Here is a 13,877-nt window from a genome sequence, read left to right on the forward strand (position 1 = left end):
AACCCCGGGGCTCTCCCGCTGTTCCGGACCTCACCCGTGTGCCGTACCCAGCAGCGCGGACCCCACAGACCAGCTCCGTCCTCCCACGCCGGTTTCTCATCCCAAAGCTGAGCCCGCGAAGCTGGATCGGCAGCCCAGAGTGACAGATAACCCCCAGGAAAAGGGGCAGGGGCCGCCTCCCCGCCAGGAGCGCTGCCCTCAGCCGGCCGGGGCGGGGAAGAGGCAGGGGCGGCGCCTCCTGCCGGGCTGCGCTGCCCCGGGCGGCCGGGGAGCGGCGCTGTGTCCCCGCCGCGCTCGCCCCGCCCGAGCCGCCCCTTCCCGCGGCCGCAGCCCCGCGCCCGCCGCCGGTGGCAGCGAGTGGAGCTGATCGAGCCGAGCCGAGTCGAGCCGAGCCGAGCGAGGTAACGGCCGGCGGGTCTGGCGGCGGGACCGGGGAGGAGCTTCGCCCTCCCCCTGCTCCCGATAGGGCGCGGGGCTGTTCGTCGCGGTCTCCCGGGGGCGGGAGGCGGGCGGCCCCCGCGGCGCGCTGTGCATGGCGGCGGGCCCGGCGGCGCTGGGGGCCCGTCCCCGGCGTCACTGCAGAGGAGTTGCCTGCGGGTGGGAGGGGAGGCGGCGGGGCGGGGGCTGCCGCTGGCGGGAAGCGGCCGGGGCAGCGCGGTTGCGGGAGGGTCCCTCCGCCGCCGGGCCGGGTCCGCCACTCGGGCCTGAGTTCCCCAGGGCCTGGCCGTGGCCTCGGTGCTCCCCGCCGCTGTGGTGAGCGCTGGCGGCGCTCCGTGTGGCCGCCGCCGTCTGCCCCGGCCGCCCGCGGCTCCTCCTCGGCGGTCACGGCGGTGCCCGGCCTTCCGCAGCAGTCCCGGCTCCTGCCCCGCCGGCGGCCGTGGCCGCTGGAGGAAGGGTCGGGTTTGGCGAGTCGGCGAAAAGGCTTCGCCCCCTTGCCCCGGGCAGGCAGGGCGGAGTGCCCGTGAACTTGGTCTCCTAAGGAATGGAGCCCCGCAGTATGAATTCACCCCGTTCAAAATGAAATCAAAAGGTTCTAAGTACTCGCAGGGCTTTTACGTTCTGAACGGGCGAGAATCGCTGAAAGGTGTTTACCCTGTGTTTACTCCATAGTGTAGTATCCCTGAGTGCTTTGGACACGGTTTGCAATTTTGCTGATGACGTACGATAAGGTCACGGGCTTGGGAGGAGCCTGACTTCCAAGGCGAGAATGAAAAAACATACTACTCTTCCTAACTTCTGTTCTGAAAGACTAAGGACAGTTTGACTCTTAAGAAACACTTTAGTGCTTCTGTACAGAGTCCTGACGAAGTTTGGTCTGCATCTCAGCCTTGCAGTAGGACCTGCAGTGAAAAGATGAGCATAATTTATATAAAACTTAAGCAAAACAAGCAAGCTTAAGAACTTAATCAAACGACCTCCAAAAAGAATAAAAGTTTTTGCTCATATGTCTTTGGATGTGAGTGGAGAGCCAAAGGTTAAAATATAAACATAAGGAAAATTATACAAGGGCAGAAAAAATAAGTATGGTATAGGTCTATAAAGCTTGAAAGTTTTAGCCCTCATTCATCCGGGTGAAGTCATCATGAGTAGGGCAGGGCTTGCTTGTGTCATGTGGTTGCAGCACGTGTTTGCTGCACTTTCACGTTGCAATAGTCTGTGATCCTGTAGATTATGTGAAGAACTTGTGAGGGAAATTTAACAGTATAAAAGCACATCTTAAAATCCTTTACTGTCTTTTTAATAGGCTTTTTCGTATTGCCTTTTCGTTTTTAGTTGCCCCCTAATTCTTTTGTGGTCTTGTTTACACTTTTTATTTAGAGAATTCCCCTTCTGTTGTATTAAGGTTAATGCATTTCAGCTGGGCAAGCTAATGGTGTAGAGGGAAATAAAGTTCCTAATGGTACAGTGTGAAAGCACAGTAGGACCTGACAAAAATGGTAGCCTAGGCATGGTGTTAGGAAACATCCATCACAGACTTACAGCTGTTCCACTTTATGGTGTAGGTGGCTTGTTACTTGTTACCTTGTCCATTTTACAAAAGAGAATTTGAATTTGTCTTGAATTAAGATATAAAAATATTGTGTTAGGGACGTTGGGGGATTGTCGATCTGATGTGTTGCGCAGTGTCTATACTGATCTGTAGTCTAGGCTAGGTAGTTGACTTAATTAGTCTAATTATTATTTTAAATAGAGTTCTTTTGCCTAAGAATTTAGTTCTGTAAAAGTTTCTAAATTATTAATTCTTGAGCTTTAGGAAGTTGCTGCCTTTGTTTTTCTCGCAGAGGCTCTGCTACTATCAAGATATCAGTAGGCTGTTCATTACCTGTCAGTTATACTGCCTCAGAATTGAGTAAGGCCGTACATTTTCACCTGAATCTGGCTGTGGTCATGGAAGATACTGTTTTACAGTGGTTTCTTCTCATGATTCTATTAGGGATTCTTTGAATACCTGTGGGTTGGTTTATGTAATTAATCTCTGTTACATCTCAAAAATTGCCTGTGTTAACTCAAACCACCATTTAAATTGTTCAAATGGCCCTGGCTGATGTTTTTTTAGTCATCTCAGGTGAACTACTTTCTGAAAGTAAATGACAGGTTTAAGTCTCTATCAAGTAAGTAATGACAGTCACTTGGAGGCTTTAAGCTTTTTGTTGTTGTACTTAGATCAGGATAGTCATCCATCTGTGGGTTATATTAAACTCAGAATAGTGTTTATTGTGTAGTGGCTGTGTGTGTTCTACATTCAGCTGGCCTGGTGGTTTAAGCAGTGGAAGTGCATTTGAACATACGAAGTAGAAATATTTGCCTTGATAAGATCAGTGTAGTTTCCAGCGTAGGATCTCACACGTAATTTTATTTCCACCTCCTCCCGCCCTGAAAATATTTAAGGTGTCTCCATGAATAAACTATTCTTAATACTATCATGCTTTCTTTATGTGGTTTGTTTTCTGGCTTTATTTTTTAAGCTGTAATTGTATGATGAAGCTTGACTCAGTGTGAGCTGGTGAACTCTATTAGGTATCACTATGGTATGTTCCTCTTCAGGAAATTCTGGAGTGTTTCTCATGTTGCTGTTGCATGTGGACAATCAGTGCTTCAGCTTTGTCCCAGTGTGCAACAAAACTTCATTTAGAGTCACGGGGCTGAAAACTGTATGAGGCAATTTGGAGGGAAGTGGCCGCTGGGGATCACTGGAGAGCAGCGCCATGCACGTTGCGTTGCATGCTTGAACATCTTAAGCTGACCTTCAGGTGGGAAGAGATATTGTGAACAGTTGGCCAGACAGTGCTGTCTTTGAGTTGTTCTGTGTATCACACAGAGGAAAGGTGGAGAGCTGGGAAACCTGGGCACATTGCAGAAGCCCTGTTAGGTGTTTGCGGAGGTCTGAAGATTCACGCTCTGGAGCCTGAGCTTTTGACATACACTTCCCTTTGTTCCCAGGTGTTTTAGAGTTGCAGCATCATCTATAAGAAGAAAGTAAGCCTGTTTTCTTCACATCAACAGCTAAAACAAGCCAAGATTTGGGGAAGTAGCATTTGCATCTATTGCCAGCCCTGACTGCTGCCAGTACAGAAAAGTCTAAATAAGTATTTCTTAAATGTTCCACTTTTTCTTCCTTCATAATACCACCTGTATGTGTGCCCAAAATAATAATCATCATCTGTGATCTTCAGTAATACTCCTCTTTTACAGTATCTTCTCATCTTGATAGAGCCAGTCCTCGCCCTCACTTCCACTCTTTTGCTGGATTTCCAGGCATTAAATAAATGCTCATCCTTTGGCCTGGTCTTAGTTACAGAAAAAAAATCTTTAGGAAACAGGAAATGGTAATGTAGCAGAATACAGCAGTATTAAAATTCACCTCAGTAGGAGTGTCAGCTTTATAATGTTACATTTTCCTTTTTTTATCAGCCTCAGATATACCATGTCATAGCTGCCTTAGCTAGGTATTGCCAGAGTTGCAATTTATAAAAGATTACAAACTATTTCCAGCAACTCAGGCCCCAAGCCTTGAATTACAAGATCCAGGCACTGCTGTCTTTAGAAAGGGTTTTCAGTTATGAAAATTCACCTGGAGACGACATGAAAGGAAATTCTGTGATGCTGAGGAAATGTTAATTCTCCAGAGATGTGTTCGTTTCATTCACTGCCCTTCAGCCTGAGTTTTGAACAGTCTTCGGAAGCACTGTGTTGGCAAGTCACAGCTCCACCTGGCAGGAGTCCTCTTTCCTCTTTGCAAATACCTCTCTCTGTGTTTCGTAATGTGGAGCAGGAATACAATCTTAAGCAGTAATGCTAACTGCAGGTCTGAAACTGCAGAAGCACCACCATAAACACGAGTCTGGTCTTTGTTACATTTTTTGTGGCATTGCTCTGGAGGCTGGGCATAGGTCATGGCAGTGTAGCTGAGCTGTGAGGATAGCCCAGGCAGCCTGAGAGCTCTGCATCCTGGAGGAGCTCTCCTCAAAGCTGAGTTCACCATGGGAAACCCTTACTTCAGCACACTCGAGAGGGCTGCAAGCAGAGGCTACCAAAGGACATAGGGGGGAAGCTATGAAAGGATCAACTAACTCGGAACTCCTCCAGGGCTGGAAAGACATTTTGCAGATATTCTCTATTACTATTTTCTGAAAAAAATGCACAAGCTCAAAACGTAACAAGCAACAACACTCTCTACCTAAACAAGGAAAACAACTGCTTGTTGATTTTTCTAGCTTGTCAGGTGACATATCTGCACTTTCTATAATCCCAAGGCCAAACTTTGACCTTTAGCACACACCAAAAGGAGAGTGAGTACAAAGGTAATTTTTTTTCAAGCAGACTTGGTGCTGGAGAACACGCTCTCTTCCTCCTACCTCGCTGCTTTAATCATGTACACCCAGCAGACCTGCCTGTGCCTTTTTGGGAGCCTGTGCTGTATGTGCTCCCTGTGTGGAGGGCTTCTAGCAAGAGCAGCTTCCTGGCTTAAAAGGAAACAGCATGATGTAGAGTTTGACAGCTTCTGTCACCTGTCAGACACCAGCTGACTGCCACTGCATGTTGACTTCTCCTTGTGACCTGGCATGTGGAAAAGAGCTTTTGAGTCCATCCTAGCAAACAGGGGCTCTGTTCTTCCTGCAAGTTGTGTTTGCCTCCTAAGCATCTACTTCTGTTGAGTTTGTGCTGGTTTTGTACTCCTGAAGTGTGTGTGTAGTTGGATGAAATTTTTGTTTCATATTGAAAGGAAGATTTATTTTTTTTTTGTAGCAGCTTCAAAAGAATCTGTATGGCCTGAACCAGACTTCAAAATCACAAAAGTGGAAAAAATTCCTAGCAGAACAGATTGCATAAAGCAAGTGTATGCACATTAGTTAAGAATGAGTTCTATGTGTCAGTGTCATGCTCTTTGACAGAATTTGATGAGAAAAAGAGGATCTTAGATCAAACTGTTGAACTAGCCAAAGCCCTTGGAACAACCAGTGGGAATAATACTGAGGGGGAGAAGGGAAGAGCAGAAAACACGCCTGAAGTGTTTTCAGAAACACTTTGTCTCCAGCTGGATATCGATTTTCACATTCAATAATGAAGTGTTTAGGTGGCCCTTTCTGTTGTTGGCAGCTGGTGGAAATGGAAGAACACAAAAGGCTCCTAAACCATCTCCTTTGCTACTCTTAGGCTTATTGAGAAAAATATGCTGGAAGTCATCTCCTTTTTTTTTTCTTCCCTTTTTTACCTTCTGGTTTTTAGAGAGGGGACTCAAATATGGTCCAAAAAGAAAAGCTCCTTTTCTATTTAAGTACAGCTAGAAAGTTTGATGAGTTGGTCACAGTTTGATTTCATTGGCTGCTTTTTTTTCTTGTGCTGGTATTTAAATGCTTGTTTTGCTCCATTTATGAAACCTCAAAATGCAAACGAACAAATGTGGAAATAACCTTTGTTAAAAGGTTGTTTGATAAAACCACTGAATGGCTTCAGCCTTTCCTGGTGTGGTTTTTCTGAATCCATATGTTTGAGAGTGAGGTGAATAAAATTCTCTGTCTGCAACCTGTCCCGTCTCTTATAAATTTGGATACTCATCATCAAGTTCTTGCTCACTTGAAGTGCTCTGTATGCTCTGATGGCAGTTCTTATTTCTTAGGAGTGGTGGAATGAGGTTACATGCAAAATGCGAGATGGGTTTCTTCATCTCTAGTGAAGAATGTTATAAAGTATTTGAGCTATCAACCTGTCATGTTATGAGTGTGACAGAATAGTTGTTTCATATTCTTTGCCTGATTTAGGTGTGTATGCTTAGTTTGGTGTTTGGTTTTGTTTCTTTTTACTTTGAAAGCACAAGACAGGCATGAGCTTTGGGCTAATATGTACACTGGAATTAAGTCAGACTTTGAGTAGATGAAACATCTTCAATGTGTAAACAGTGGTTTAGGGGTTTACATGGGCTTAATGAACAGAAGTGCAGTTCTTTAGCATCAGCAGGGCATTTCAAATAAGTGGTGTAAGTAACATAATCTTATTTTGATGTACCAGGTTTTCTTTGCCTAATTTCCCACATGACGGAACAAATCTGTTCTTGACCAGCATGGATATGTAGACCTTTTCAAGATGGTTAAGAACTGTGGTGAAGAACTAAGTGGAATGGCAAGTGAGGAAACTTACGTTTATTTCTAACTAATTTTTCTGCCATTATGTTATTTCTTTACCTAAGTCAGCTTTTTTAGATAAGAAATCATGTAAAAGCTGAAATCAAGTAAATATTCTTATCCTTGGAAGACTTACACTTGAGCTCAACTTGATATATTGGGTACTTACTTAAAGTACAGCTATGTTTAATCTACTAAAAGCAATTAAATGTATTGCTCAGAGTTTAAAACTGCCTAAAGTGAGCAAAATGCAAATTTTAATTTGTATGCTGATTATTCTTTTGTCAGGAGGAAGAATCCGCTTCTGCTGATGTTTGATTTCTATGCTGGGAGGTATGGTTTCCTGACAGAAGAGTGGATTATATTTTGTAACAGCAGATCTTTTTTAAATGTGCCATCAGTGGTGGTTTTGGAAAGATGAGAGGACACCCATTGCAGAACAGTTCAGTGAAGCTGAAAATGTAAGTTCTGTGTCGTTGCTATTTTATTTGCATTACCAGTTGAGATTTTTTTTCAGTCCCCATCATGTCACTATATATGTGCATGTGTGTTTTTTAAAACCTGGAAGATAAACGTGAGGATTACATGAGAAATATTTTGTATAATTTAAAATTAAAATATGGTTCAAAAACCCCAAAAGCAAACCAAAATAATAAAAAAAGCCACCACCGCCAAAGAACCAAAACTAAACCAACCTCTTATATGTATGGAGTTAACTTCCTAAAATTGGTCAGAGAAATTTAAAAATATATGCAAATCAGGCAGCTTTATTCATATTGCTTGAATCTTACGTTGTGTCAAGGCTGGAGACTTCCCCTGTCCTTAAAAGAAGAATAGAAGTAATTTTGATAACATTTGTCATTTGAGCTTGATCACAGTTAAACCAGAAGTGTCTCGTGCTGCTTGGTGCTTTTAGTAAGTCTTCCGTAGTGGTTAGAATACTTTGCTGGTCTGTTTGCTTAAAAATAAGTTATTTGAATAAGACTTTGAAAAATTATATTTACTGCTGATTGTTTGCCGATGCAGGATCTTTGATTTAAAGAGCTTTGTGAATACTTTGATATCAACTATCTAACTCACTTAATAAGTAGTTTAGTGTATTTTTTCCTTTATTCTGTATGTTCTGTCTCTTCTTGAATACTACTGGTTTCCAGTAGGACTTGCAGTCAGCCCACTTTACTTGAGAATTTTGACACATCCTGAAAAGGCAAGCTACCATGCATGGTTTCTAAGATGACATCCCAGTGTAAGAGATGTATGACATGCGTCAGATCTTTATTCAGCAACTGCATAAACATTTTCATATTACACTGAGAATGAAACAAGCCTAGTTTTATATTATTTTTTCCAGAAATTTTACAATAGTCACATGGTGCCTAATGGTCTTTATAGTAGGTTTTGTCTGATCTTGTAAAAATACATCTCTTTAACAATATATAGGAGTTCTTAGAAAGCCAAGGAAATTTCCTAGCTTTTACTATGGAAAACAAAGGCTGTTTAGCTGGAGAAATTTATTGTAGCCTCAGTGCGAACATCACTCATGCCTTTTAGTTTAATTTTAGAAAATATATTTGTAGCCTTGTTTTTTAAACTTTTTTCAAAGTGCTAGGAATTCTTTGCAGCAAGTTTGCTGACGTGACTGTACTGGTTAGCAATGTGGTGACTTGTGTGTGGTATGTGTATGTTAATGGTTATTTCCTAACATAAATGAAAACTTGGATATTTTTAAAATAATGGATTCTGGAGGGTCTTGGGGATTGTTTCTCCCCCCTTAGATTTTTGTTTTGATGGTTTAAATATTTTGCATTCTTTAGATTGTGTCATAAGTAAGAGTACACTTTGAACATTTCTAAGGACACCTTACAGTTAAGTTCCCTGTGAGACTTATAAATGCATTCTTAGAACTAGTTTATGAGATGATTGGTTTCCTTTTCACCAAAAAGGAAAGCTGAATGTTGTTAGTAAAATGCTGAGATTGAGACTTGATATCTTGGTCCATCCTCTTGCTGTGCCAGGTTGGCCACTTCTCAACACTTCATTGTTCTATCTGTCAAACAGAAAAGAAGAATGTGTTGTGTTAGGTTGATTATGTAGGTGCCTGCCTGTTTCTGTAGTGGCTGGATTGCCTGTAATAGTATCTGGTCTGTGTCTACAGAATGTCTATGATGCATCTATCCAGCTCCTTAGGGGGGTAGCAGTACTGGAACAGGCATCACCTGAGGCTCGTAATCTACATCAGAAATAAACTCTGGCCAGCTAGAAAGATGGTGATGTTAATGCACCCTGAGCTGACAAGTCTACTTCTTCTTTCCTAGGTTAGTAGAATTTGAAAATTATCTTACTTTGTAGAGAATGCAGGTATCTCAATATCTGATTTATTTGTAAGATTGCTTAATTCGGAAGGCAATTTTCTCACAGGCATATTTTTGTATATATGCTTGTTTATGGTAGTTGAATTACATAGTGAGGGGATCCTTAATGTCAGGAGATGTGTGTATCTGAAGGACTATGCATGAAGAAGTGCTTACGGATTTTGCTTTGCTTTGTTTTTAAAGGTGAAGTTGAGATTTTCACAGGAGTATTGTTTTTAATCTGTGCTGAAATTAAACAACTGTTTGCTCCAATTGGATGTGTGTCAAACAGTGGTACCAGGAACTGACTAGTGAACCTCTAAATATATTGCAGCCTCTCACTAATTGTTTAGAATTCCCAATCTGTGTGTTCAACACAGCCCTGCGCTTCCTAATCATTATGTTATTAAAACTCTATTTTCATCTTCATGTGGAAAAAAAAAACACAACAAAACAAAACACACCTACAGCGAACTGCAGACTGATTCATATTATGTTATCCAGAACCAATGAATATAACTGAACTGCAAGTCAGGCAGTTAGGTTATTTGGAATTATTTCCTCTTTCTTGGTAAAGGTAATAGTCAAAAAGAAACTGAAATATATAAAAAGGCAAGCCCCTAGATAAAAACCCTTTGTAAAGGTCAGGACATGCTCTTAAAAGCATGTGAAAATTGCTCCTTTCAGTTTAGTGTGCTAGTGTTATCTCTTAGGAAGTACAGTAAAGTGTGCTTTGTTTGTGTGCAGGCACCTATGTTAAGGAAACTTTCCAGTCTGACTATTCACGAGGCTCTCTGGCTGTCACACTCCCACCACCAGAGACTTTATCTGCTGGACCAAAGCTCCCTCGCGGTGGGTGGCTCCGTTGAGCTGACTGGTCCCCACTTGGCTCCCCACACAGCCCACATACATACAGCCAGACCAACTTTCTTTCCTGTTCGACCCCAGGTTTCCTATAGCACCAAGACATCACATTCCGCAAGGCAGTTTATTCCTGGCACGGTATCACAGCAACAACTCGAGACAGTCCCTCTGAGGAGAGCCCCAAGCCCGAGAATCCCCAGGCTTTTATACCCTCACAGTCTCCTCTGAGCACCACTCCCACTCTTCTTTCTGTTTTCCCCTCCTGCCCCCCTCACTCGCTGTTCTATGTCCATCCACCTCGCTGGCTTCACAGTTCCCGGCTCTTGCTGTATCTCTCAATTGTCCATTCCTCTGGCTGGCTGTTACTCATCTTCATGTCCTTTGTTATCCCAGAGTTTGGGATAGTGCCCAGTGCCCAGTCTGTATTGCAGTCTCAATCTGCAGCTTGCAGGTCAGGCCACCTGAATGAGAAATATTTCTCAACATCTATTTTTATGTATTTTCATTGTGCTTCATAGTATCAACAGAAAATATCTCCCAGGAATCTGTCTGTATTGCGATAAACAAAGGAGATTCTGTCAAAATATGTCTGAGATACTGGCCATGATAAATACCCTATTTAAGAGAAATACTGGGAAATGAGGATCTATCTTTTTGATAGGCTGAAAATAGAGAGATGGAATGAAGTGTGGATCTGTGCATTGCCTTAGCGTACTGGGACATGGTGGGAGTCACCAAGGTTTTGACCTGCGTGTAATTTCTTAGGTGACTGATGTCATTTTCCCTTCTGCCATTTTTTCCCTTTTGTGATTAGTTGTGATTGGCAATTTAGGCCTTAATAATCCTGAAGCAATGCACTGCAAATTTGCTGATTTAGATCAATCCAGACTCAAGTGTGTGGTATTTTTAGAGTAAAACATCCTAACATATAGTAGAATACACAACCCAATGCAGGAAATACGTGCAGGAACATCCTGCAGTGAGATAAAGCAGTCAGTTATATAAAGTCCTAGCTACAGAGCATGTTTTTCAGCAGCAGGTCCTTACAGAATTGATCATTATATGAGAGTTGGATTAAAACACTGACAACACTTCAAATGTTCTGCTTAAAGTGTTGCTGCACATAATGTCAAGGTACAGGAATAACTTTCTCCCTTGCAGGATCTTTTCTTTGTCACCGAACCTGTTTTAGTAGGAACCATCACATTTTTTAGCATTGACAATGTGTGAAGTTAGGTCAACCTCTTTTACTGGCTAGAGGATGAATCAATTAGAAGTTTGAAAGAGGGGACTTCCTGTAATTTGTTTTGATTGTTGAATACTTTTTCATGATGGTAAAGAATGGTGTAAGGATGACTAATCAGAGAGTGAACCAAAAAAAGTTTGATGAAAAAAACGGCTGCAATTGTCCCAGCACAGTCTGGATAACTAGCATTTTTCACTGTGGTTTCTCCTTTATTTTTGGAAGTCTGTTTCTTCCTTTTCCTGTGCATTGTTTTCCTTGTTGGGCATTTCAGACTTCTTGACCTCTTCATTGTTTCAGACATCCGTCTCATTTGTCTGTGTAAGGTCCATATACATGTGGTAGAAACTCCTGCAATTCTAGAGTTTTCTGTTTTGCTTTCATAAATTTCTGTGACTTGGGAATGTAAAAGCCCACCTTCTGCTGAATGTTACTTCTCTTGGTTGCTGGAAGAGATTGTTAGAGAATAATGAAGATGTGCTGTCTGAATCTGCCACTAATCTGGCATTGTCATTTGTGCCAGAGATCCAGGGTGGGAAGGACTAAGTGAACATGGAAGTGCTGCCATTGATTTATCTGCACGTGTTGAATTGATCATCACTGGCAAAATAGTCTTTACAAACAGGTATTTTATGGCCTAATCCATAACTGTTATCAATAAATAGTGACTCTTTGCTGTAATTAACTTCAGATTCCGAGCCTTACTAAAATTTGCTAGTCTTCTGAATAATTATTTGTAAAAAATACAATGACCATCACTAGAGCACAAGAGAGCTTTGATTTTGATACAAAGAAAAAAAGGGAGACCATGCCATTCTCTGTGGGTGTATTTCAATTAATAATCAGTTTCCTTTTCTATACAAGATTAAGGCAGTAATTGCAGTTACAGATACCATAATATTTTAACTAGATGTATTAAAAGGCTTCATGGCAAAAGTCTGGAGGGTGGACAGAAGCCTCTTCTTGCTTTATGGTTTATAAACAAATGTTAATAATGAAATAAACTTCACACAGGCTGAGGTGCTTCTGGGTGTCATCTGGTACATCCCAGCAGCTCGAGCAGGGGCACTTGAAGCAGGCTGCCCAAGCCCTGAAGCAGCCCAGGTCAAGCAGGGCTGTGTTTGGTCAGGTTTTGAGAATCTACATGGTTGGAGACTCCAAAACCTCTCTGGGCAACCTATGCCAGTATTTGAATATTGAAGAACCCCAACTGTTTACTCTTAAAAAGATCATGGGTAGAGGGAACTCATGAAGACTTCTGGAAGATTTGGAGATGTCTCTTTGGTTTTCCAGTACTTTTGTAAGAGGAGTAAAATTTCTGAATGCTACAAGATTTTAGGTTTTCCATAATGTTAACTGGTCATCAGGAGCAGAAAGAATATTTGTGAACTGAGTGCCTTGCATTGCAAACTTTTCTGGATTTCTTTTAAGCTGCATTTTACTTGTTCTCTCTTCCAGATGCAGATTCAATATCTAGTTAATTGGAAAATAAGGCTACTCTCTAGCTTTCAGCCATTAGAAAAGAAGAAAGGCAGACTTCTACAAAATGCTTACCTGTATGCTTCTGTATTTTTGATCTTTTAGCTATCTAAATAGGAGACATGGAAATGTGACCGTGTATTTTACTGAAATTTCTCTGTTCTTTTTTTATTCCAGGTCTGCTATTTCTATTATATCTATCCCAGTTATGAGAACTTTTTTTGGGACTTTTGAGCCTGGTGCTGTCAGCCTCATGTGAACAAACTAAAACAAAAAGCACACTGGTTTTTAGACAACAAAATGCCACGGAGAAGGAAAACTGGTGGGAGTCCTTCTCAGAAGAATGGCAATTTTGACAGATCTGCTCTTGCTGTATCCCAAGGGGACGCAAGCCACTTAATGTCTCAAACAGTGCATTATGTCAATAAGGAAGAGCTTTTCAACAGCATGTCAGAGATGTTTTCTATCCTAGATCCTAGCGTGGTTTACATGGTTCTGTCTGAATGCGATTTTAAAGGTAAATAATGTATAGTTGGCATTACAGTTTCATTTTATGCAAGCATATTTGTGAGTTTAGCTTTTAATGAGTAGGTGAGACATAATATTTTGAAATTTTACAGCCAGGCAAGATTCTCCAAGTTTGACGACGTTTCTGTGAGGTTGGTAAATGGAGCAGTGTGCTCCATAAAGTTGAGAGTGGATTGTTTTGTGACACAAAGCAGGCAGTAGTGGAGTTGTGAGAAGAATCTGTTTTTTCCAGTTAGTTTCTTTGCATATCTGCAAGATGCCTAAACTGTTTCTGCAGGAGGGATATTTTATGTTCTAGATGACAATTTTTTAATGGTGTGCCATGTGTGATTTTGGCAACTGCTTTTCTTTTAATACTTGAACTGAGCTTTTGTTTTACTTTAATTTTGCATTGTCATCTTGTCGTCTCCACTGAGGATTAGTTTTTGCAGGATAAATTCTGTTTGTCATGTTTAATTCTCTGCAGCCTCGCTTAAACTGTGTTTCTTTCACCGTGTTCTACCAAGCTACATACCCACCTCTCCTGGCAGACTGTTTTCATGTTTATGCCCAGTCCTTTCCATTAATTTGTGGTTTTAAAATTCTTCTATATTCATTTGCTTTTAATTAAAGTACTGGATGCTGAATAGCAACATCTGAAGAGTTATTTGCCAGGAGAATGTCATGTATGGAGCATTTTAATCAATCTGTATTCATATGATCAGATGCGATTGGCTGAGATTTTTCTAACAATATTTGAGAGAAGGCAGAGTTTGGCAATTTTTTTATACATATGAAAGCTAGGTAGCCATT

General features: G+C 41.7%; 1 protein-coding gene across 13 annotated transcripts in view; it reads left to right on the top strand.

Moving 5' to 3' along the window:
• Window positions 1-307: 307 nt before the first annotated feature.
• The window catches only part of N4BP2 (NEDD4 binding protein 2), a 40,997-nt gene continuing 27,427 nt past the window's right edge, over window positions 308-13,877 (top strand). For 8 of the 13 annotated variants that reach the window (XR_003571730.1, XM_027888582.1, XM_027888589.1 and 5 more), the window contains exons 1-6: window positions 308-401; window positions 6,508-6,622; window positions 6,909-7,081; window positions 8,776-8,935; window positions 11,602-11,703; window positions 12,735-13,074. Coding sequence is in view for 12 of the 13 variants with exons in the window: in XM_027888582.1 (XP_027744383.1) it covers window positions 12,858-13,074 (217 nt within the window). In the remaining variant the exon portion in view is untranslated. Of the gene's footprint in view, window positions 402-6,507; window positions 6,623-6,908; window positions 7,082-8,775; window positions 8,936-11,601; window positions 11,704-12,616; window positions 12,635-12,734; window positions 13,075-13,877 lie in introns of those variants that run through there. The other 5 variants (XM_027888584.1, XM_027888587.1, XM_027888588.1 and 2 more) reach the window with 5 other exon arrangements.

The sequence above is a fragment of the Empidonax traillii genome, unplaced genomic scaffold, assembly GCF_003031625.1.
Source record: "Empidonax traillii isolate 1590-97213 ecotype Southwest subspecies unplaced genomic scaffold, ASM303162v1 scaffold240:size1935192, whole genome shotgun sequence".
In the NCBI taxonomy this organism is placed as follows: domain Eukaryota; kingdom Metazoa; phylum Chordata; class Aves; order Passeriformes; family Tyrannidae; genus Empidonax; species Empidonax traillii.